The sequence below is a fragment of the Labrus bergylta genome, chromosome 7, assembly GCF_963930695.1.
Source record: "Labrus bergylta chromosome 7, fLabBer1.1, whole genome shotgun sequence".
Classification (NCBI taxonomy): Eukaryota; Metazoa; Chordata; class Actinopteri; order Labriformes; family Labridae; genus Labrus; species Labrus bergylta.
Window position 1 is genome coordinate 29,723,381 of NC_089201.1, and position 25,633 is coordinate 29,749,013.

The window sequence follows — 25,633 nt, forward strand, 5'->3', positions numbered from 1 at the left end:
AGCTCTGAAAACAAGAGGACGTCCACTGAAGGAGAGGCAGACTCCACCTACTCCCTTTTTTGACTGAAATTAATTTGATCCTCTTTAAAGCAACAGCTTTGCATTGGCCTTTGAATGTTGTGTCATTAATGTGCCATTGTTTGTTTTCTTGTGTAATATTTTTCTAATCAGTTTGGAATTGTCACATGTGTCAACAATGATTTCCAGTTTTAAAAGGAAGTTATTGTTTTTTTTTGGAGCCGTCAGTCATTCTCGCATAGTTATTTTTTTATTTTCTGTATGAGTCTGGATAGTGATCCTGTTGTTGCTGCTCCTGTCCCATACCTGCTCGAGGGTAACCTGCATGTTGTATGTCACTGAGAGGCAGAGCATCAGTGGAGCCCACGCCTGCGCACTGGTTGGAGAAAGTCCTCTTTTTTTTTGCTATCCATGGTGTGGTGAGTAATTCAGCCATAATCCGCCTTTCTCCTCTCCCCTCTTCTCTCCCCCTCTCCTCTCCCCCTCTCCTGTGGTTCCATTCATATTCTAATCACAGCTTTCCCTTCTCCAGCTCTCAGGCACTCCATCAGAGCCCTCCCAGCCTCGGGCTTTGCACTTTTACTTCCCCCCCCTTTGTGACCGTTCCCTCTTCTAGAGGCACACCAAAAAATAAGGTTTCCAATCGTGAAAGTGAGCAAAAAATAGGGGGAGAACTCCACCAGGAAAATTCCCACTGGTGCAAATGTAAGAAAATTGGAGGATGTGAGGCTGAGCACACAATACGTTGAGAATAAGTTAGCACCGAGATGGTTTATGGATGGAATGAGATGAGAACCAAATGGGGCAACAAGTGTCCTAAGGATGTAAAGTGGGAGTTAAAATGAGAAGGCGCAGCGCTTAGTGTAGGGATGTATGTTTATATGGAGCTCTGGGGTGTATAAAAACGTATTAAATGCCATAATGGAAGACGGGGAGGCCACAGTGTAAGGACTGCGTAGATCTAAGCCTCTTTTTTTTTTCCGTTCGGGAGGGAGCTTTTCTTATTCAAAACAGCCCCACAAAAGACTTCCAGTGAGCCTTGCCACATCCCCATCTGACTTGGGGCCATTCATCAGCCTTCCAAGCCTATCAATGACATGTCCCCATCAGGGCTCCTATAAAATCAGCCCCTTTCCCATGAAACATCAGCAAACATTTTGACGGGTCTGGCTTTCCCCCCGCTGGATTTCTGGAGTCTCTACCCCCCCCCCCCCCCCCCCCCCTCCTCCCCATCCTCTTTTCCTCCCTGCTTCCCACCTCCCCCCCACCCTCTCCTCCGCCAAGTCTACCCCTCAGTGGGCGAACCTCCTCAACATCTCCTGTGACGGGCAGTGGTCACAGGAACACAGAGCGAGCAAAGGGGTGAGCCGCTGAGGAGGGGAAAACGTGCACTAAGCCATTTTCTTGGAGGAGCCAGAGTCGTTTGATGGGAAGAGGATGCATTGCGGGCTGCTGGAGGAGCCTGATATGGATTCCACAGGTCAGTCCTGTTTTAAACTCTGCTCGCGTTTGAATTTGTTCAGAAATCTCACTTTTTGTTAAGGAGCGGTGTGTGAGCTTCTGCTGCTGCTGCCGGGAAACTTTCTGCTGTCATTTCATCAAAGTGTCCCGATGAATTACCCTTTATATCTTTGATTTGACTTTTTTAGTTTGCTGTGGAGGTTTTTTTTTTTTTTAATTGAATGACTGTGTTTGTGTTTATTTAAGGATTTCTTCTTCTGTTAGAAAATCGAATTGTTCACTGATTGATAGAAAAAGTCACAGAAAGCAGGAGAATAGACCTGAAATCTTTAAATATTGGCTCAACCTCGTAGCTTCTTGTAATTCTTCTGAATGATATGTCAATTTAACTACTCAACAAAATTCAGAAGATAGGCAGGCGCACATGCTGGTAAACTTTTGAGGATATTATGCACCTGCTCCTTTCTGCTTTTTTTTCTGTATTTTGAGACAAAGATTTTAAAAACTGGAGCATTTACTGAACTTTCAAACTGAATGGAGGCGTAGAATATTTTTGGTTTATTCTCTGGTTAAAGTGTTGTTTTGTTTTTCCAGATATTCTGACTGAAAGATTGAAGAGATGAGGCAGCATTTTCTTACTGCTAAAACAAAGTGGTTCAGTTCAGTTAAACTGATGAATTAGGATTTTTTAGATGACTAAAGGTTAAAATCACATTTTGAGTTTGTTGGAGCAGAAAAGAGAAGTGTAACTGTGAATGTGTGTTGGTAAATGAGTGAGCATCCACTTTAGGTGCTTATCAAATTTAATCCAATTATTTAGATCCCCAACTTGTCTTTTCCTGTGTCAAATGAAGCTTTAGATCCGAGCCTCTGTGGAGAATTAGCTCCACTTCAGTGGGTTCAGTTTTTAATTCCCAGGGTTTGCTTGTTTTGGCTTTTTTCTTTTTTTTTTAGTATAGAAAAACAAATGCTGTGAAACAATGATGAGACATGACTGTGTCAGATTTAACCTTAGGAAACACATGCACAGGTGTGTTTGTTTTATTGTCTTTAAGGCCTTTTAGAATTTGACTGTCTTGTAAAGAACTTAAAATCAGTCCGTTTCATGAAACTCATCAAATGCATACATAATAAATTAAAACCCATCAAGAGTTACCTTCTGATTATTTGTTCCCGAGCACAAACCAAAAAAAATAAAAAATAAACATGTCTGTGTCCCGAGGGCCCAAAAAGTGTTTATTCCGCTTCAGGAGTAAATAACGTTTGAATCTCTCTGACCTGCTCTGAGTCGTCCGCATGGAACAACAGGTAGTCCAGCCAACAGTCTGTCCTATAGTCACACATGTTAACTGCCCTTAAATGGCAGAAAAAAAAAGAAAAACACAAACAAACAAAGTGTTTGAAATAGTACTTGAAGAGCTTTTATGGACATTTACTGAAGCACTGTTTGCTCAGGAGTAAATATGCAGGAAGTACTTCTTTATTGTTGGAATCTTTAACAGTTTTATTCTTGAAATTACTAGAAAAATTCAAATATAAAAATACTTGGTTGTTTATTTGTTTGCTGAGGATGTAAAATTCAAAACAAAGAAGAAGCTTATTAGAGAAATAGTAAATTAAAGTATTTGGTTTTACTTGTATTGATCTTGTTTGATTTTACTTGTTAATTAAATTGACCAGTTGTCAAATACTTTTCTTAAGAACGAATGATTGAATTCAGAATGTATTTCCCCTGAATGTATTAGGCTGTTTCTACATGAAAGCTTTGGTGTTTTGCTGCTGCTCGCTCCCTAAAAGAACACCAGTTGAGCTATTTCTAAGTAGAAATTAAAAAAGGACAATGGCCTCTATTCCAGCAGACTGCTTCAGTAATGTGCACTGGCTCTTTTAAGCAAGTGTGTGTACGCTCGTACTCCCCTGGGAACAAAGCTGGAATCCTGCCGTCCTGGTGAAAAAAGCTCAAATAGAGCCATGGCCGCCACCGCCGCTGCCCATACAATCGATTGTTGTCAGCTCGGCCTGTCACATTAGTGACATTTAAAGTGTCCTCTATAGGCAGTGATTTGCACTGTTTATGTAAATACAGCTTTGGTTCTTTTCTGCTGAGAGACAAAATGAGTTCAAACCAGAACTTTTTTTTTTTTTTTTAAATTCAGTTGCAGCAGAATGAACACAGAAAAGCTCCTGAAGAATTGTTTCCTTTGCCAAACAACGATTTAAAACTGCTGCTGCAAGTTAAAAAATAATATCGGTCTTCCCAAATGTCAAAATCTTTTCTGTTTTAAAAACATCAAATTCATTCAAAATCACCTTAAGAGGCATGAAATGAAACCGATTTGGAGGCAGGCTCATCTAGTTGTAATGCATTCTTGATGAGGTGTAGTTTGACAAATACTCGTTTCATGAGTTATTTCATGTCTTTTAACCTCTCATAGTCGTCTTGTATCATGTTTGTAAGGCTGCTCTTTGAGTTTACTGTTCTGCTGCTCGTCTTGGCCAGGACACTGTTGAAACATGTTGAATCTCAAAGCACTATCCGGGTTATTTTAAAGGTTAAATGACAACAGGGACAACAGATGGAAATTAGCTAGCTAGCTAAATCTGGTACAAAGCATCTCTTCTCTTCTGAGACTAATGGGTTTTTTTGTACACTGACCCTGATTCAAATAAACGATTAAACTAAACTAAAGCTAAATATTTAAAAAAATAAACACAATCATTTTATGTTGTAGTCCTAAGCGTTGTGATAATAGCTTTATATTTTGTCCCAGTCTTTGATCTGTGGTCCATTGTCTTTTTTTTTTTAGAGAGTTGGATTGAAAGATGTCTCAACGAGAGTGAGAGCAAGAGATACTCGAGTCACACGTCTCTGGGGAACATGTCCAACGACGAACGTAAGCACATCAAACACTTCAGGCTTCACTGAGGAACACTAATGTTGTGTGGTGTTTTCCCCCAGATCTAGTTTAAAAGAGCCAAAAGATAATGTTTGTTTAGTATGATGAATGTAACCCAACCGAGCCTTTAGTAACTGAAACTTTGCACGTAAACTGTCATTGGTGCCACATTCTTTGTGTCTCCTTTTACCTGAATAACTTTCAATCTGAAATGTGTTGTTGCAGATGAAGAAAAAGAAAACAACAGAGCCTCTAAACCACATTCGACACCGGCTACTCTGGAATGGTGAGTTGTCTGATTGTTTTCCTTTCTTCTTGTCTCTCGTATACAAAACAATAAGAGTCAGAAAAGAGAGTCAAACAACGTTCAACACATTTGAAGTCAAACTGTTTCAATCAAATGCAAATGTTTTTGACCCTCAGGCATCAGTTTAATTTAATACCCTCAAAAATGTCCTTAGTGTAAAATATCAATCTGTTCTATTTTTATAGCAGTTTTTTGGAAGTGGACATTTTTTGTCCTCAGTGACTTAAGAGGGTAGTAAATTTGTTTCTCAGTGTTCTATTGATCTATTAAAAAAATAAAATGTGCATTCCAAAATTTGTCAAGAGAGAGTCTTTCTGACAGACAACATGATGCCATGTGCACTAACACAGACAAAATGATGACCAGATGAAGAGGAAACATTTGACCAAATGGACAGAAATGTCCATAATGATGCATGAGGGTTAAATGAATGCAACAGAATGAAGCTAATCTTCTCAAACAAATGACGCCCAAAGGTTTGAAAATAGCTTTTATGTCCACTTATTTTAGTAAAATAGAATAAAACATTAATGCTAAAAAAAAAATATCAGGCATCAATTTGTAAAGAGTTAAAAAAAAAAAAAATGGACACCTCACTTTAAAAAAAAATTTCAATATCCTGGTAAGCACACAGTTTTAACATGTTAGTGAAGCCTGTTGGATTTTTTTTTTAATGAGTTTTAGTTTTGATGAGCAACACAGATTACACTGTTAACACCAGCTGGTATCGTTTTTTTAGTTCTGTTTCGGGGGAAAAGATAGGATTATTATTTTGCCATTGCTAAACAGAAACACACATATGAGTGCCATCCTGATTTTGGGATGTTTTTACATTTTGTTTTACACATGTTTAAATGTTTCTATTTTAAATATAAGAAGAAGTAATTTAGAAGTGTTGAATTCGATCATTTCAAACCTTAATTTTGCTTGCTGAAGTTTTATTTGTCGTTGCACTTTAATTCAAACATGGACGTCTATCACGTGGCTTAAGAAGAAGAGCAGCTGTCATCTCCTACACACATAAAACATAAAACCCCACACATACATGGACTTCATCTGTGCCTGCTTATTGCACAGCGCTGTGCCTTACTTCAAAACATTCAATGTACCTTTAAGAAGAGAAACATGAGAATGTATGTTTCAAACTTAAAAAGAAATTAACAATCATTACCAATCACTGAGATTATTTAAGTATGAGTTTAAATTTTGTAAACAAGAAAAAAAAGGTTTGAAAAGGACGATTTGACCTATATTTAACATTTCTAAAAGGCACTAAGAGTGGTTTATACTATTATTATAACCACAATATTATAGATTAAACATGGAGGGAATTTACCGGTGTGGAAGTGCTGTCTGTAAGAAATAAAGCTTACTGACTGAAAACATAACTGTATTTTTAAGAAGACAGTTTAGAGCTGAAAAACTCCAAAATCTTTCATGTCTAGCTGAAACTTTATCGTTGTGGTTTATAAAACAGGTACAGGCTTAATCGATGTTTCATACCGTATTTTACACAAAAATAAATTATTCAGTTACCAGAAATACGTTTCCAAAATGCCCAGAAAGGCATGGTGCATGGGCAACACTTTTAACATAATTGTCATGTAGCTTGCTGAACTTCTAAACTCTGATTTAAACTCTGTAAATAATCTGGTGTGACTTTTAACTTCAGTTTGCTTTTCTGACCATCAGAAAAAGTGAACTGGTCCATGAGGGTCTATTCTGGTAAATGTTCAAGAATTGTTACCGCATTTATTTAAACGATGTAATGCTCCTCCTATGATCACAATATGAGATTCTTAAGTGACTATAAGAGTTTGTTTAAATGTTTGGACAACTGTAGTGGATACAAATGTTTCCAAATAGTAAATTAGTCAGAAATAACTTCACACTTTTTTTTTTTTTTTTTTTTACAGGATATTTATTTCTGAATGTGCTTGTTGAATTAAGCTTTTTTTTTTTTTAAGTATAAATCAATGATATGTGTAAACAGAAGTCTTTATTGTGATTTTGTTTAAAAAAAGAAGACTTTCATTAACATCAATGATAAAATAAATCTTACCTTGATAATTGAAGAGTGCCACAAAATCAGTTAAATCTTATCCCAAACCAAAAACACTGTTCCGATGGTTTATTCTACGATTTTGGTCTGTTCTTGTTTCAGGGTTTTAATTTTAGATTTTTTTGTGAGTTGTAAACTTACAACGTGATAAAATTTGATAATATGATGGTTATCTGTTTATCCAGCTAGCCAATAAACACATCATCATGTTTGTGAAACTTTTCACATTCAGAAATGTATTTGCAGCAAAAAAGTTCCAAGTTTGTTTACAGAAAAAAAAAACACAAAAATAAAAGTAAATGAAAAAAAGCTTATCAAGGAAGTGAAAGAAAAACATTTACCAAAAGTATACCACATATTTTTAAATCTAGTTCGTGTAGCGAGACAGGACGTAGTAAATAACATGTTTATTGAGTTATGTAATACCCTCTTTCAAAAGATACATTTGTATTATGTCCAAGTCTGATGTTCCCCAGAAGCCGATAATAAATAAAGGGGGCTAAGAAAAGAACCCTGGGGGACACCACAAAACAGAGGGACCTTTTGGGCAGTTGAAAGATTTAACAATTGAGAGCTACATCATTCTTGATTCAATTTAGAGACACTGACAAATACAAAGGCTGAAGAGTCTCTTTTTATTGGAGAAAAAGAGTGGAAATGTAAGATTTTGGTGTGCTCTCCTGAAATGTTAAATACATACTGTACAATCACAAGGAGAGGTCTGTTTAAAGTTGTGATTTTTATCTTTATATAAACATATTAGCAATGCTCAAACGTTCATACTGGATATTCTTTTTTGTCCTGATCATTCCCACTTTCACAGGCTAGAAGAGAACTACGAGATAGCCGAAGGAGTGTGTATCCCCCGAAGTGCCCTCTATATGCATTACCTGGACTTCAGCGAGAAGCACGATACTCAGCCTGTGAACGCAGCCAGCTTTGGAAAGGTAAGATTCAAACGTCAGCGAGGAAGGAGTCAGCTCATCATTTTCCCACATGTCCAGTTTGTGTCCCTTAAAATCTACAAATGTCTTTAAAACCCATGGAGGTTTACTGTAAGTTAAGTAGGTAACATCTGTAGTCAGAGTACTTCTGCAAGATGTTTGGTAAATGATGTAGTTCTTCTTTAAAAAATAAGCTGAGTACCCGTCATTAATATTGATCATTTTCCCCTTTTTAAGGGTTTTAATTTACATGTGCACTGTAAGTTTAGAGTGACAGAAATAATTAGAAAACATTAAATCAAAAAGAAAAACAGGGGACAGATAATGCAAGACTGCTAAAATCAGTCTTAAAAAGGCTAAAATGGATATGGAAGATAATTAAGCGAGTACAAAACTTAACTGGGAGGCTTAAATTCCGGTTTCTAACATGCCCAAAAGGTAAAAGTTAATTTCCCTCCAGAAGATGCTGCATGTTGTTCCAAGAGTCCGGTGCAGAATAAGAAAAAGCTGATTTTCCCAGTTCTGACTTGAGGAACATTCAACAGTAACCGTCTTGAGGAACGTGTCTGGTAACGCCCAGTCGAGAGATGTTTGAGTTCTGTCAGGTATGAGGGCAAAAAAAAAAAAAAAGAATAAATAAAAGTAATAGCCCTGATTGTCATAAATGGAAGGCGCTATATTTCCCCTCATTTTTTCTCCAGACAAACTTTGGACTGAAGATGTTGTACAAGTTCTGCTTTTTCAGTTTAATGTATTTACTATGTGTTCGACTCTAAAAAGATAAAAGCCATAAGCATAACTCTGATCATGTCATGCCTGGGTTAGTTTCTGTGCTGAAGCATCTCTGGCTTCTGTTGAAGTAATATCAACGTCAGCACAGTGTGAAGCAAGCAAAGCTCTGCGGCCGTTCACTGAGCACATAACCCCAAGGAGATGTGCCTTCCTCTGTTCCCACAACCCCAAGAAGTTCCTCAGCCTTCCTACCCCCAGCCATCCTCCGGCCCCAGCCTCCCCCCCACCCCAACCTCGGCCCACCCCCGCCCCTCTCTGCAGCTCCTGTCGGAAGATATTGAAAAAGAGAAGGGGCCTGGATTAATGTGTAATTAAAGGAAATTTGGAAGGGTGAGATGTTGCGGAATGTTAGATCAGTGGCTGGAGCGGTGTGGGGTGTCCTTTAGGAAGGCTTCATTGATTCAGGACAAAAAAACGCGAGAGGGCCCGGACTGCCTCCCTGTCTGCTCATTTATCAAGCGGGTCCTGACAGAAACTTCACAGCTTGGCCTCTTTTTTCATCCCACACAATAGAGAGCTACACTGTTTGCTAAAGTTTCTGCACCAGGAGCTGGACCAGGGAGCCAATCTCTTTGGAACAAAAAAAGAGAGAGGAAAGGAAGAAGGAGAGAGAGAGGGGAGGAAAGGAAAGGAGGGAGGATAGATGAAGGGAGGCTGTTGCTAAAAAAAAATAAAAGAACAAATAAAAGTAATAGCCCTGATTGTCATAAATGGAAGGCGCTTTATTTCCCCTCATTTTTTCTCCAGACAAACTTTGGACTGACGATGTTGTACAAGTTCTGTTTTTTCAGTTTAATGTATTTACTATGTGTTAGACTCTAAGTAAAACAATCCCTTTTCTGCTATATTTCAAGGATTAACCCTCACACAGTAGCTGTTTAATCTCGTCTGTTTTTCTTTTACTGTTCGGAGATAAATTTAGGTTGACAGTGAAAAAAAAAGAAGTATTTTTTGTAGTAACAAACAGCCCGCTGATGACTTCTTCTTCTTCTTCTTCTCCTCTAATGAATAGATCATAAGACAACAGTTTCCAGCGTTAACTACCAGAAGACTGGGGACCAGAGGGCAGTCTAAGTAAGAGGTTTTCTCATAAACTAAATCACACACTTTTCCAAATACTCACAAACCCTACAGACAAAACTAAACATGCAGAAACATAACACATGTTAAAATACCAAAGTTCCATATTTGTTCAAGTTTATCAACCAATTCTACAAAAAGAATCTGTACTTTTTTATCCTGATACATTTTATATTTGAAAAATCTGAAATGTTCGGCTATGTGGACATTTTGATGAGATTTAAAAAAAACAAAAGTTTAAAATAAAATATAATTTGAGACCATTTTAATTTAAACCAACAGATTTATAATCAATTCAGTGTTTTTATTTTTTATTTTTATTTTTATTTTTATTTTTATTTTATTTTTATTTTTATTTTTATTTTATTTTAATTTTTTTTAAATTGTATCTTTATTTGGAGCGGACAGGTAAATACACCAGCACAGCAACATTAGTAGAAAATAAAAACAAATGTCCTTCCAGTTTTGTTTGTTTTGAGTCCGGACCAGTCATCCAGGCAAACGAGTCCAAAGAAAGTAAAGTCATGGATCGTGGATCAGATTTCGCTCATCCTTTGTAGTGTTCAGTCTCCTCATGAATGTATTTCTTAAAAAACATTTTAAAAAAATGAAATAATGCTGAATTTTTTTGCTTTTTTAATTTTTTAATTTTTTTAATTTAAATGTCTTAGTTCACAGTTTTCCATCGTCTCTAGATGGTCCTTCTTGTCCTTTACACGATGCCATTCTCTCGTTCCACCTCAGGTACCATTACTACGGCATAGCGGTTAAAGAGACCTCTCAGTACTATGACGTGATGTACTCCAAAAAGGGAGCGGCGTGGGTGAACGAGACGGGGAAGAAAGAGGTCACCAAGCAGACAGTGGCGTATTCACCACGCTCCAAACTGGGGACGCTCCTGCCAGAGTTTCCAAATGTCAAAGACCTAAATTTGCCTGCCAGCCTGCCAGAAGAGAGGGTAAACAGAAGTTTTAAAAAAGTCCATCCTTTACAACCCCTCCCTGCTCCTACCTCTACTAAACCATCTCACCATCTTCAGCCCCCCCTCCGGCTCCAGCCTTTTATCTGCCCCGGGACCTTCTCTGGGGTTTGCATTTAGAGAAGGACCTTGAGGATTTATATGCTGGCTCCTCACTAACTCTTAATCTTTTGGGGGGAGATAATAAGATCTAGCACTGGACAAAGGACAGGCACTAGCTGTCCGGCTTTTAAAGAGGGGCCATGATTTTAAATGGTTTGTGTTCTGCTGATCTCTAAAGCATGCTTTATAGTACTCCAGCTCCAGCCTAGACCTGTTACATGTATTTATTGCTTCACATGCTTTGCACAAGATTTATTTTCTTGTTTTTCCACCACTTTTTTTTTTTTTAGTTTTTCCAAATAAGAAAAAAAAACACATCGAAGTTTGTGATGCAACATTTAAAAACTCTGCTGTTATCCACAGGTGTCGACTTTCATCATGATGTACAGAACGCACTGTCAGAGGATACTGGACACTGTTATAAGAGCCAACTTTGATGAGGCAAGCTTTCTTCTTTTGATCTAAACATTTTTTACACATTAAAGTCGGTTTCAGCCAAAAACCAGAATCTATCTCAACAAAAAACTTTGCACGTACCTAATTCCTGCAGCTGAAATGTTTAATTCTTGTAATATTGAACATTGTTGTGTGTGTGTGGTGCATTCAGGTGCAGAGCTTCTTGCTGCACTTCTGGCAGGGCATGCCCCCCCACATGCTCCCCGTCCTCGGCTCGGCCACAGTAGTGAACATAGTGGGTGTTTGTGACTCCATCCTCTACAAGGCCATCTCTGGGGTGCTGATGCCCACCGTCCTGCAAGCACTGCCTGATAGGTGAGCACGTGTTGTAAACCTTCAAAAGAGAAAATGTGATGTCACTAAAACTGGATAGGCTGGTGTGTTAACACCTCGTCTGATTCAGCATATAGGAAATCCTCAGATGATGTTTGTTAGATTCTAGGCAGAGGTTTGGGTCATTGTTTGAAGGGCTTGTGCAGCAGAAGTTTGATTATTTTTTTGTGTTTTGTGGGTTGGATTAAAAAAAAAAGGTTAGTTTGCGTTCATTTTGAGTGAGCGTTCAAGCTTCTTCTTTAACACTGTAGTCTAGGTTTATCATTTAGTTCAGTGAGTTAAGCAGACTTCTTTTTTTTTGTTCTTATTAATCATATGATGATTGAAATTACTCGACGCTCATATGAGGAAGTTGAACGGACTGATGTTAAAACTCATGTCTCTTTATGAGCTACAAAAAAGAACAAGACCTTTAACAACACAACTGAATATTTCCATCGACTTTACGTGTAATACCTGAAACCTCTCACTGCTGAAACAGCCTGTGTTTACATTTCACACAGCAAAGATTCTAAATGAGTGATACATTTTGGTTGTTTAAAGAAAGCAGGATAAGATTTTTGTTTGAAAAAAAAAAAAGGAAATAATAACATTAATGTGATAAACAAACATTGTTCCTGTTTTTTTTCCTCCACACAAACAGTTTGACTCAGGTTATCCGAAAATTTGCCAAACAGCTCGATGAGTGGCTAAAAATAGCACTTCACGACCTCCCTGAAAACCTGAGGAACATCAAATTTGAACGTACGTATTCAATCCCCCTCTCATCCCATCTCATGTTTTTGTTTTTTTTCACAGAAAGTTTGAATATGTTTCTCTTTTTTTTTTTTATTGTTTTCAGTGTCCAGGAGATTTTCTCAGATTCTCAAGCGGCAAACTTCATTAAACCACCTCTGTCAGGTTCGTGTTCTGTACCCAATGTTTTTTTATTTTTAATAATAAAAATCCATATGAACAAACACAGCAGATAAGGAACATGGGTATATGCTTGTGTGAGTAATAATATTGTTGATTTATCTTTCCCCAGGCATCACGGACGGTGATAAACAGTGCTGACATCACCTTTCAAATGCTGGAGGACTGGAGGAATGTGGACTTGAACAGCATCACCAAGCAGACACTTTACACCATGGAGGACTCACAAGAGGAGCACAGGCAGCTTATCATCCACTGTAAGTCAGAAACATTCATTCTACTCAAACACAAGCAGCAAACAGACGGAGAAATGCTCTCTACTTCTTAAGAAACAACACACAGAGAGACAGTAATTCCCACGACCGGTCGAGTCAAAGATGAAGATCAAAAGGTTAAACACGTTCACTTTGGACTAAAAACACCCTGTGGAGCATCTCTGATTCACCCCCCCCTCCCCCGCTTCAAAATGTTTGAAATCTCGATGATTGAACACCACTGGACCAACGTTTCTTATGCATAAAAAAACAACCTGAGCTGAGCAGCATGAATATTTTCTTATAACTTGTTTTAGAAATACAATTTAAAAAAATTACAAATCCCCAACTCCCCAAGTTCTCAAGGCTTTCCCTGAAAAAAAAGAAGAAAATCACCTCATTTATTTCCACTAACCTCCTTGACAGCCAAGGCTGGTGCACACTGGTAAACTGATTCAACACAAACAAGCTTCATTTTTTAAGGATTCCTCTAAAGTATGAATTTTAAAGTGGAGGACTCACAAGAGGAGAACAGGCAGCTTATCATCCACTGTAAGTCAGAAACATTCAGGCAGCTTATCATCCACTGTAAGTCAGAAACATTCAGGCAGCTTATCATCCACTGTAAGTCAGAAACATTCAGGCTGATTCTACTCAAACAGACGGAGAAATGCACTCTACTTCATGCACACAGAGAGAGACAGTAATTCCCACGACCGGTCGAGTCAATGATGAAGATCAGAAAGGTTAAACACGTTCACTTTAGACTAAAAACACCCTGTGGAGCATCTCTGATTCACCCCCCAGCTTCACTCCTGAAGGGATCACAGGTCACTGATATGGAGAAGTTGATGTTTTAATATGAAGTTTGCAAAAATTGACCAGGACCTGTTCCCCTCTGCCGTCAACAGTATATCAAGAGTTTGACCGTCTGCTGGAGGAGCAGTCTCCCATCGAGGCGTACATCGAGTGGTTGGACTCGATGGTGGACCGCTGTGTCGTCAAGGTCAGTGAGCAACTTTTCAATCATTGGTCAGACTCAACATTTGCAAAAGTAAAAGTTCAGGTTCTTCAGATGCTGTTGTATATATTAATGTGATTATAGGCAGCGGTTTTTATTAAACGTTTGGAGTGTTTGTGCCGCACAGGTTTGATTATTTTTGCCCCTCGGGAGACAACTGCTGGTGCAGGCCACTCCGCTCTGTGCCCTCTTTACGTCGCGATCCTCCCCAGTTAATGATGTCTTCAAGCTTCCCATTTGCGTCCCATTATGTGCCAGATATTGGCTTGTAAAATTTGGTTGCCCCGGCAACGTCTTGGAACTGGCCAGACAATAGTTCAATGGTGAAGGCGTGTCCCCGAGGGGCAAATTAAATAGTTGACTTGTTGACATGTTTTGCGTTCCTGCGGGGTTAAGCCCCAAATGTGGACCCAGGGGTTAATTCTACCCGGTTTTCCCGACCCCTTCCCCTTCCCCCCCGACTCTTTTCTCATGGAAATGTTCTCTCTCTAGGTGGCAGGGAAGAGGCCCGGGTGTCTGAAGAAGGTGGCCCAACAGTTCCTGCTGATGTGGTCGTGTTTTGGTACCAGAGTCATCCGGGATATGACCCTCCACAGCGCGCCCAGCTTCGGTGAGCTGCTTCATGCTTTGTCATCCTTCCTCAATGCAACACACAGCAAAAACTGAAGGCGTTTACAAAGAGGATATGAATAGGATAGGATAGGATAGTACTTTATTGATCCCCAGAGGGGAAACTCGGGCGTTGCAGCAGCACAGACAAGAAAGATCATACAAAATACACATTAAACGTAATAGATTAGGTAAGATAAATAAAAATAGGGGGTATATACAAGTACAAAATGAATGAATGATGAAGTCAACTGCATGGAATTGAGACAGTATGTGCAGAGAATGGCAAGGCAGAATTTAGCAGTTTGAAATCTTGGTGATTGAACATCAATGGACCAACGTTTCTTATGCATAAGAAACAACCTGAGCTGAGCAGCATGAATATTTTCTTATAACTTGTTTTAGAAATAAAATTTAAAAAAATTACAAATCCCCAACTCTTAAAAAGTTCTCAAGGGGCGTCCCTGAAAAAAAAAAGAAAAAGCTGGTGCACACTGGTAAACTGATTCAACACAAAAAGCTTCATTTTCTAAAGATTCCTCTAAAGTATGAAATTAAAGTCCAAAAGAAGAAGTAAAGGAAGAGAGGAGTGAAAGTAAAATGGCTGCTGTAACAGCTTGTTGTGCATGACAGAGGTTAGCAATAAGTGAAGAGTTGTAAAGAAAGAAAAGAAAGAAAATGGCTTCTCTTTCCTCTCCTTGTGTCTGTGTCTGTGAATCTCAAAGACACAGCTGGTTGCGGTGTTTTGATAAAGCAGGTCTCTGTGCACAAACAACTAATTAACAAAAGCTGCTCCTCCCCTCTCCCGACGTGTTTGCCTGTCTTTTTTTTTTTTTTACATTTTATGACTGGTCAGTAATACGCCCCTGCCCCCCCCCCTCCCCCCCCCCCCCTCCCCCCGTACTCCCCCTGAATAGCCACAAGTGTTTATTATGCGCACGGCGGCGGCAGCAGTCGGCACAATGGCCACAATTGTGACGCCGCCTCACATGCCAAGGTCCCATCTTCTGCGTGACCCCCGGGGTCAGCGGATATACTTCTGGCACTGACTCTGCACACGGAAAAATTACTCTTGGTCCTTTTTTCTAATAACAGCTGCCGTCCTGTCAGCCTGCAGGATATGATGTCATCACTCAGATGCTTTTAGAAACTCTCCAGATCGTCATCATCTATGTCCTTTTATTTTTTTTAAGATTTATTTTTGGGCTTTTTGAGCCTTTAATGGAGATAGGACAGTGGATAGAGTCAGAAATCATGGAGAGAGAGAGAGAGTGGAATGACATGCGGGAAAGGAGCCACAGGTGGGATTGGAACCTGGGCCGCCGCTGCGCCACCAGCGCCCCGTCTATATCCTTTTTGTTTGTTTTTTCAACCTTTTGAATTTGTCACTTTGTTTGTTTCTAAAATAACATGTCTTCATGTCTGTCTGCATGCAGGGTCCTTCCACCTGATCCACCTCATGTTTGATGATTACGTGCTCTACCTGCTGGAGTCCCTGCACTGCCAGGAGAGGGCCAATGAGCTCATGAGGGCCATGAAGGGGGAAGGCAGCACAGGTGAGAGACCACTACCTGGAGGAGGTCGATCGAATTGTTTGCGATGATGGAGAAGCTGCAAAAACATCTTGTGCAGAAATGAAGTTGTTACATATGAAAAGTGTCAGTGATGATAGAACGATGTTTTATCATTTGTTTTAATAGTTCTTAACTGCTTTTTGGAGCTGAATTGAAAAACATCCAGTGGTGTCTTTTCATCTAAACTGTTTACTTCTTGGACTTGGTCGGTTGAGACGGCATCATGTTGGACTTGACAAGTCATCCCACTCTCAGGAAACTAAACCAAGAACAAACAATAACTTTCTTTCCAGAGTCATGAGGCACACCATGTTTAGGGCAAAATATTGATTCATCAGCAAGAAAACAAATCTGAAAACATGAGATATTCTGTGATTGTAAGATTACAGCACATGGAGACTGACATGAGTTTCTCTCTTAAAGTCTTTATATGTGATTTTTCACACTTAAATATAATATAAATCAAGTATATCCTCTGAAAATAACTCTGTGAGTCATGACTGTCTACAATGGGTGTAACACCCGAGTCCCACTGTCTGTGATGTTTTCAGAGTTTTCAGAGTCCTATCTTCACTTTGTTTACATCGCCGGGACGGCCGGCTGACTCCTCCCCTCGTGTATAAAAGTTGTTTAATTGAGGGACTAGAGAAAAGAAGAATAACATACTGTACTCACTGCTTAACTGTGTTTCTAGATCACGCTCATTTCAGGTAAATTTACATGCAGTGTGAAGATACCAGCATAATAAAGATCGCTAGCATTAGCATGCTAACACAACAATGCAGCGCCAGTTGTTTTGGTTTCATGCTGGTGCTCAAGGGCGACATCTGCTGGATCAAAAAATCGCATATAAAACCTTTAACCAGTGCGGTATAAATGTGATGTTTACCTGCCGTACATCAAAATGCAGAAACCTATCCAAATCTTTATAAAAACAGTAGAACATTACATCCCTTTATAATAAAAGATATCGCTGAAAAGCTCTCGATCTCTTGTTGAGATCGAGAGCTTTTCATCTTCATATATATATGAAGATGAAAAGAAACATTCACAGTCCACTTCTGCTTTTCTTGATTCCACTGGTATTGGGGCGGCAGTAGCTCAGTCTGTAGGGACTTGGGTTGGGAATCGGAGGGTCGCCGGCTCAAGTCCCGGCACGGACCAAGTCTGGAAATTGGTCTGCCTGAGCACTGCTGAGGTGCCCTTGAGCAAGAGTGCTCGCTGTGGGCAGCCCCCCCTCACTCTGACACCTCTCCATCAGTGCATGTCCACAGGATCCTGTTTGTGCATGTGTTTGTTTCAGCCTATGTTTGTGTAGCATGTTCATTAAAAAGAGTGTAAAACTGAATTTACCCTCACAGGATTAATAAAGGATAAATTATTATTATTATCACATGACTTTGTTCTCACAGAACACAAGCTTTGCCCTCATAAAGGTGTTTTACTTCATGTTTAGGCAGGACTCAAAAAGAGATAAACCCTCTCGATGAAGATGTTCATTTTGTTTGTTTGTGTGACCCAAAACATTGTGATGACTCTTCTGTTCTTCTAAAACGTTTCAGCAGAGAGAGAGGAGGAATTCCCGTCGACTGAGAACACCCCGGCCTCCCCGTCTCCGGCGTCCTTCTCTCCCGCCCGCTCAGTCCACTCTGTTGGCGTTTCCTCGGCCAGTTCCCCCACAGCAGCCGTGTCCCCCGAGTACAACGGAGTCACCCCGACCACCACAGGTGAGCAGGGCCTCACAGTCACATTTCAGATACCTTCAAACAAATAGAAGCACGTAGCTCCTCTGGGCCAACACGTGTGTGTCTCTGTGTGTGTACATGTGTCTGCCAGGCGCTGTTCAGTCATATACCTGGTCCCTTACATACACAGTGACAACAGCAGGCGGCTCCGCTCCAGAGGCCGGCCAGCAGCTGTCCTGTATGAGGAACAGCGCTCCAGTGCCCCCTCCCTCCTCCGCCCACAGGATGCCCGTCTACACGCACAGAGAGGAGCATGGGTAATTATCATTTCAGGATTTCAATCAAGACATTTTGGAAACTGGTTGGACAACTTTATGAATTTGTTTTGACTTTCCTCCTCTCTTCAGGTACACAGGTAGCTACAACTACGGCAGCTACACCAACCAGCATCCTCACTCCATCCAGAGCCAGTATCCAAGTCTGACCCACGAGTCAACGATCCCACCGCCCCTCCACTACTCGGCCTACCACCGCTCATCCGCACAGGTCAGTCCTCCTCACCGAAGAGCTAAATGTTGAAAGGTTCAATTAATGTCAATGTTGAGGAAGATATTTTAAATAAAATCATATCAAGACATCAAAATGATAGATAACCTGAAGTCAGAACATTTAGAGAACTTAAGCTAAAGTCGATGTCGGTTTGGGTTTTTATTAGAAATCTATAACGTCCCGAGTTTGACTTTAGGTTGAAGTTTTACAGAAACCTTTACAGAAAGTTTAGAAGTTTTCTGTGGTACAGTGAAGTATATTTTTTGAGGCCGTGTCAAATTCCATAAATAAAGTTCAAGTTTCTCAAACTTCACTTGACAAAAGTACAAAATTGATAAGTGAAAGCAGCTGATGTCCGGCATGAGGGAGGATCAATTCAGTGTCACATAAGTGGAAAAAACAAATGTAGTTGATGCTTTGTTACAATAATGTGTGTTTAAGTAACCATGTGTGTGTGTGTGTGTGTGTGTGTGTGTGTGTGTGTGTGTGTGTGTGTGTGTGTGTGTGTTTAACTGTAACTAAAGAGTGTGTCCACTATACAGAGCAGTGTTAAACTGTTTTGTTGGCAGTTGACATTGTAAGAAGTAGAAGGAGAATGTCTCGTGTGTCAAAATATAATATCTACATAAACATGTAGATGATACATATATGGATGAGGATACCTTCAAATCAGCCTTTTAACCCCTGACCTGTCCTTTAAAGCAGGGGTTCCCAAACTTTTCAGCCTGTGACCCCCAATTTAATTGCGCAAGAGACTGGGGACCCCAATTGTCCCATGAGGTGCTTAGAACATTTGACATTGCGCACAGCCACGCACACTATTAGACCTCTCCAAACACTGGCATTGGACACCACACAATAGCCGAAACACCATCATATTTGTTTGTATTTTCAAATTAATGGGTGAAATATGCTATTTTGAACCATTTTTAAGGAGTATCGCGACCCCCACTTTGGGAACCACTGCTTTAAAAGGAATAATGAACGATTTAAATATGAGAAAAGAGAAACATTAAGAAGAGAAGCCGTTCCTAATGTTGCAGCTTGTGCAGCGCCTGATGCTGGTTTACTCTTTTGATGGTAATTTCCTGTCAAGGGCCCTCCAACTTCCACTGGCTTTATAGTGGGAGGAGATCAGCCGGGCCTCAGTGGTAACAGGGGTTTCTAAAAAGTCCCAGAATCCCCCTCTCAACGCAGCGGAAGCAGGCAGTGAAAGGTGGCTCGGCCGGGGCCAGGAGGGGCCCTCCTCTGTTACTCCTCTTTCCAGCTCTCAATAGTCTCCTCATGTGTGTTAGCCAGCAGCCACAGAGCGGGGAAAGGGGGCGTTTATTAAAATATTGTTATTCAATGGTGTCTTTTCTGCCTCAGAACAAGAGGCGGCTGAGCCGTCTGTTCTGCTCTCTGACCTGCACTGACTGTCTTTTTCCGTGCTGCGATCCCTCATAATGGATGCTACTGTGGTGTTTATTTATAGTGTGAAAAGGGAAAAGGGTCCTACTTCCACTTTTTTTTTTGTCTGAGATAAATGGGGAACAATGCCTCTGCTCTGTCCGTGTTAGAGGCTGAGGACGTGTCGGAGATGAACAGAAACAGTTCTCATCCCATCTGTTTGAGTTCAGTCACCACAGGCAACTAAAATAACAGGAAAAAACACTTTTTCAGAGGATTCCTAATTTTTGTGGCTTAAGTGGCTTAATTTTCTAATTTGTCAACTGTGGTAAAACTTGTGAGGCAATTTCCCCTGACAGGAAATTACCAATGGCAGGGTCAGCTGAGTCCCAGCACACAGGACTTCCATAACATCAAATCAGATATCAACACGGTATAGCTACCTGTGAGGACACAGAGGTCAGGTCCTCTGCAGATCTGAAGATAGTGTCATTAAAAGATCACATTTGGTTTTTCACATACTTTCTTAATCAGTATTTTAAAATGTGACAACTTTGGGGTATGCTGTAGCTCACCTGGTAGAGCATGAGTCCCAGGAGAGAGGCTGAAACCTAGCCACAGTGGTCAAGGTTTGATTCCAACCCTTTCTCTTTTTCCAAATCATCACCTCACTCTCCTCCCCAATAAAGAAAAAAAAAGACCAAGAAATAATACTAACCCGACGTTGTGGATAGACCAGCATTTGGACCCTTGTTAAAGATATAGTTTGATACTTTAATCTAATTTATTCTGCATATTATAGAATTGCTCTCATAAACATTTTCATTAACTGTAAGGTTTTAAAAGAGGAAAACAAACTAGCCTGACCAAAGATAACAAAGTCTGCCTCAAAGCAGCCTGAAAGCTCAGTTATTTACACATTATATCTTGTTTGCCTTCTCCTTCTGAAAACTTATTTTTATAGTTTTTTTCTGCCCGACTTTTTTTACTTGGCACGGAGCTGTTCTTTATGCTAAGCTAAACTAAAAACGCTTCTGCTGCCCCTTCATTTTTTAACTTAGAGATCTGAGTCGTATCATTTTTCTACTCTAACTCGTTGAAGGGAATAAACATTTGAAGAATATTATAGTATATATTCAGTTAAACTGGTTAATTAAGAGAACTTGTACAAATACATGTTTTTCTAAAAACCCCTGCAGTGGGAGAAAACCCCTGGTGAAAGTCTTTCAATGATCAGATTCACCTCATCATGGAGTAAAGTTCAGTTGCAAAAGTCCTGGTTTGAAACCCACTTTATGTAATCTACAATAAATATGAAAACAAATATGAATTTCGGGGCGCTGGTGGTGCAGTGGTTAGTTCACGCGTCCCATGTATGGAGGCTGTGGTCCTCCAAGTGGGCGGCCCAGAGTCAAATCCAACCTGTGGCTCCTTTCCCTCAAATCATTCCCCCACTCTCTCTCTCCCTGATTTCCAGCTCTATCCTCTGTCCTATCTCTACAATAAAGGCACAAAAAAAAAAAAAAAAGATTTAAAGAAAATAAATGAATTCCTTCTGACTCAGTTTTCACACATTAACCTTTTTTCATATGTAATGACCTATAAACCTTTACATTTGTCAATGATCTGATCATACAATGAGAATAAGGGCAGGTTGTTGAGTCAGTTTAAAGAAAAGGAATCTGAAACAATAACATTTTCAAGCAAACATAAGACTTTAGATGGTTCTACCTTCTAAAATCTGCTGAGTGGTGCGTTTCTTGGTCCATGTGATAGTGCAGTGTTTCTCAAAGGGGGGTACGTGTACCCCTAGGGGTACGTGGGAGTACTGCCAGGGGTACGTGACAGTTGTTATTAAAAAAAAGTTGCACCACAACAAACCATTATAATGATTTGTAGGAAAATCCTGACACTGATTAAAGACAAATTAATTATCAGCATATGTTCTCTATTCAACATAAAAAAGGGAAGTATTTCCAACGTGAGGATATTCATTTATAATATAGCTTGCATTAGGTATGAATGCATGAAGACCACATGCATCGATTTATTCACGTTCTTTTCCCAAACTATTTCCTGAAAAATGTTCTTGGCAGGACAAGGGGGTACTTGGCTGAAAAAAATTCTGAAAGGGGGTACACATGCCAAAAAAAAGGTTGAGAACCCCTGGGAGTGAAAATGTTTGGGTTTTAACACACAATGGAGACAACAAAGAGATAAATATGTAATAAACACTTCTTGAGGCTTCACCTGTTAGTTGATTAGTTTTTGCTTGTCTCGTTGATAAATGGGTCTCTAACTTCTTTCTTCCTCTTCTCTACAGTACCAGCTCAACGGCCAGATGTCTCGAATGGAGCCTTGCTTGATGGGCAGCACGCCTCGCTTGCACCCCGCACCTGTCGCCCCCCGGTGGACAGATGTGTCACCAGCTAACAGCTGTTACACCAGCCCGCCTATGCATTCATCCCGCTATGCCGCCTCTGGGGACATGTACTCTCCACTGGGCCCGCGCAGGAACTCAGAGTATGAACACTCGCAGCATTTCCCCGGCTTTGCCTACATCAACGGCGAGGCCACCACCGGCTGGGCCAAATAGCTGGATGGGCCTTTCCTGCTAAAATCTGTGAATGCAAAGTCTTTTAACACTTCCAATCATGTGCATCAAAAAAAAAGGAGGAGCAGATATAGTGGAGCATACCAATGCAAGGTATTAGGAATCATGGTAAGAACGTACTGACAATTTGAAAATCCCCTCGATGATTGTTGTATAGTTTGTGCAGAGATTTAATTCCATTTCTTCAAATCAACAATCAAAGTTTTTTGCCCGCTGCGGGGGGTAAAATATCCCTTCAAATCATGTAGATTGTTAAAAACATGCAGCAAAATCATGAGTGCAATGCTGGTCAATCTGTGCCTTTGTTTTAAGGAATGTACCCCTCTGCCAGTTTCCCTCAGTCAGCCTCACAAGTGAGCGCCCCAGATCATCAGTCTGTTTTATGACTGCAGGATCAGTGTGCTGGCAGCTGCCATTGAAGCCTTTACTGTTTCACTTTCTCCTCCTGTTGCTCTGGCACTGAGCAGCATCACAGCACATTAGTTTTCTGCAGGATGTAGATTAAATGTACTGCCTTAATATTGTTTTGGGACGCCAGAGCAGACAGACAGACTGTGGCACAAAGCAAAACACTGAGACACAAAAACTCCCTGAATGCTCTGTTCAGGTGTCTTCACCTTGGATACTTTTTAATGATTGAATGCTGTGACTGAAAAACAACTGTGCGCTATTATATATATATATATAAAGTATGTATTCTGTAACTTTGTAACATGGTGTATCCTTTATTTTCTATGTTACAATTGGTACTTTGTTCTCTGTTTTGTATGGTTAGTAAAAGACGCATTAACCTAGGGTTGTGTGTTTTATGATGCACTCAAAGCTACTGAGGACCTATTACCCTATGGGTATTTATATAAAAGGGAAAAATATCAAAGTGTACAGTAACATGAAGTCTAGTCACTTTTTTGTAAATAAAAAGCACTGGAAACTGTCTGTGGTGACTGTTCGAGTATCACAGTGGAAACCTGATGTGTATGTGGGGAAAATAATGCCACATAAAAAAAATGTCACAATTTACAACAGTGCATTGTCTGTGTCAAATTGTCTTCCTTGTTTTTTTTCTGTCTTCACCGTTCAAGTCTCAGAGTTCACAGGAATGTCCAAATATTCAGAAAAGTATAAATAACATTCTTCATTTTATTTAAAATCATAATCAATGTCAGCACTGGAGCTCATGCTAGAATTACTCTTCATTATATTTTTCCCTTTTCCCTACTTTCTGTGCATGTTGTAGGGCAGCTGTTATTCATTAAAACAAAAAAACTTTAAGGTCGATTTCACTTATTTGTCAAATATATTTGGACATTCTATTTAACAAAATGCATAGACTTTCTCCTAACGATTCCTCTCAGATTTTCCCGTTAATATTTTGGTGTTTGAGAAGTTTTTTTGGAGCTGGGTCTTAACTGATCTCTCCGTGTGGTGACTGCACAGTGGGGGGGTTGGGCTGGTAACACAGGGCTCACACTGCAGAAAGAATTACATTTCTATAGAGAGAGTGTCATGCTGTGCAGGGGTCATTGCACCTCAGTCCCGTAACCTTTGACCTCTGACCCCTGCTGAGGTTTGTGTTTATTGGAACATAGATCCTCTGTGTTGTCTCCACAAAATCCTGCAGGATTCACAAGTAACTCTTTGAATACAGAAACCATGTTAACAGAAAAGATGATAAAATGAGAAGCCACTAATGCGATTTAATCACCTGACCTGAGTGTCAATATCAATATCCGCTGGAGATTTCAGAAGGAGATTGCTGATCGTGGTTGTCCAGGATATCTGTGTCAGCTGTGTGTGTGCTGACAGATCAACAACACGCAGATTATAGAGTGGTCAAAATAACTACTACCTTATAACCAAAACAAACAGGTTAGTGCTTTATGTATATAGCATGTTCATGTAAGGATATATCGGCTATGATTTTTTATTAAAAAAACAAATATATGTAAATGAATATAACCAGTTCATTCTGCTCTCTCTCTTTCTAAAAATGGGTTCTGTGTGTGAAATGTGAATAAAAACCAGAGGCCCCACGATAAAATGTCAACACGATACTTGAGTTAAAATACGATATGATTGCGATTTTAAACATTTTGTGATATGCTGAGAATTGCGATACAATAAATTGCTAAATCTGTTTTGTCAAAGAAGAATAAATTCTAATTTTATTTCTACACAAGGGGAGTCAAGCCCACAGACTGACCAACACTGTGATAAAAGTAAAACCCTGTAAATACCTCACGATCTCAACTGTTGGTATTTTAGTTGTAACACTTGTGAGCATGTATGGACGCCTGAACAACTGTAGTCATTTTAATAATGCAACTTTTTCAAAAATGAATTGTGCAACCCCCTAGCAATTAAAAATTTAAAAGCATATTTGCTATTAACATAATAAAAATATCGATACTTGCCGGCCATGAGTTGATATGATATTGCCCCACAAAATATCACGATACTATGCTGCATCGATTCCTCATCCACATCAATAAAAATCACAGAACTGATCGCCTCAGTGTTTTTAAAGGAGGTGGTGGAAAAACATGACCCTGTCCAGAAATGTTTTTAAAGTGTTGCTGGCAACAATTTCAAAATGGCGATATGATTTTCCAACAGTTATCATTTCTGTTTCATGTGTTGTTGTGGAATTTCAATGTTTTGCTTTGATCAAATTCTGTTGCTATAATATTTTACACTGTATCCAAACCTTAAAAAAAAATTGATTGTATAATAAAATAAAAACCTTTGAGGGTATATGAATTATTCTATGTAAAACCCAACACTAATCAGATGTAAGCAACGTCCTTCATACTGCACAAGAAGTAACATAACGAGTTAAGTAGAAGATTTTTAATAGAAATACACCTGTCCCTTATTCCATGACAATTCCTGACCACTTTCCCAGAACAATGATGAAATAAATTGCACTTGTTGGTCTTGGTGTGATTCAGCTCCCCCTCCACAGTCAAAGACAGATATGGCAGTATCAAGTTTGTGGTGTTTTTTTCATCATCATTGTACTGGGGAAGTGGTCCGGATTGAGAACAGCATGAGTGGAGCTAAATACGGGACAATTCTCGACTACAAAACACTTGTTTTCAATGTTGTAACCCTGCAATATGGAAAAATGTTATCGGGCTGTAAATACTTTTGCGAGGCACCAAATCATGATACCAGTTATTGACGTTAAAAATGATGATAGCTCTGTATATATATATTTATTTCTCGTTTACTGCACATAGTTCTGTTTACATCTATTAGTCCGATCACTGTCCACACGAAGCCTCCTCTCTGGAAACACCAACCTCCTTCATCCCTCCAGGACTAAACTCCACACCATGGGTGACCGGGCCTTCTGCTCCTCTGCTCCACAGTCTGTGGAACGCTCTCCCTGAGCAGCTGAGGGCTCCACAGTCTGCTGACACTTTTAAAAGGGCCTTAAAAACCTTTTTAACAAAGCCTTCTGCCTGTGCTTTTAGTTTCGTTAGTTGCTTAATTGATTTAATTGGTTTTTATTTCTATTTTTTCTTCCTGTAGCACTTTGAGATTTTTTTTTGCAAAAATGTAAAGTGCGTTACAAATTAAATGCATT

General features: G+C 39.7%; 1 protein-coding gene across 3 annotated transcripts; it reads left to right on the plus strand.

Annotated features, from left to right (window-relative positions):
- The first annotated feature begins 1,274 nt into the window (after positions 1-1,274).
- Positions 1,275-24,549, plus strand: rfx4 (regulatory factor X, 4). 3 transcript variants are annotated; one of them, XM_065957348.1, is made up of 18 exons: positions 1,275-1,498; positions 4,287-4,373; positions 4,602-4,662; positions 7,569-7,692; positions 9,494-9,555; positions 10,306-10,519; positions 11,006-11,083; positions 11,250-11,413; positions 12,075-12,175; positions 12,273-12,331; positions 12,459-12,603; positions 13,512-13,606; positions 14,114-14,231; positions 15,667-15,786; positions 17,370-17,531; positions 17,641-17,806; positions 17,897-18,035; positions 21,751-24,549. In XM_065957348.1, exons 1-18 carry the CDS (start codon positions 1,456-1,458, stop codon positions 22,021-22,023), a joined length of 2,211 nt encoding a protein of 736 aa, XP_065813420.1. In that variant the 5' UTR covers positions 1,275-1,455; the 3' UTR covers positions 22,024-24,549. The 3 variants fall into 3 exon arrangements, with proteins under 3 accessions (XP_065813420.1, XP_020513226.2, XP_020513228.2); XM_020657570.2 differs by having other exon boundaries at positions 1,277-1,498; positions 17,367-17,531; XM_020657572.2 differs by having other exon boundaries at positions 1,278-1,498; positions 17,367-17,531; positions 17,680-17,806.
- Positions 24,550-25,633: the final 1,084 nt, after the last annotated feature.

Excerpts from the sequence above, each read along its gene's own strand:
- rfx4 (XM_020657570.2), top strand. The coding sequence starts at position 1,456 with ATGCATTGCGGGCTGCTGGAGGAGCCTGATATGGATTCCACAG. Across the intron at positions 4,374-4,601 it reads GAACATGTCCAACGACGAAC|ATGAAGAAAAAGAAAACAAC; the intron begins GTAAGCACATCA and ends GTGTTGTTGCAG. Across the intron at positions 11,084-11,249 it reads TAAGAGCCAACTTTGATGAG|GTGCAGAGCTTCTTGCTGCA; the intron begins GCAAGCTTTCTT and ends TGGTGCATTCAG.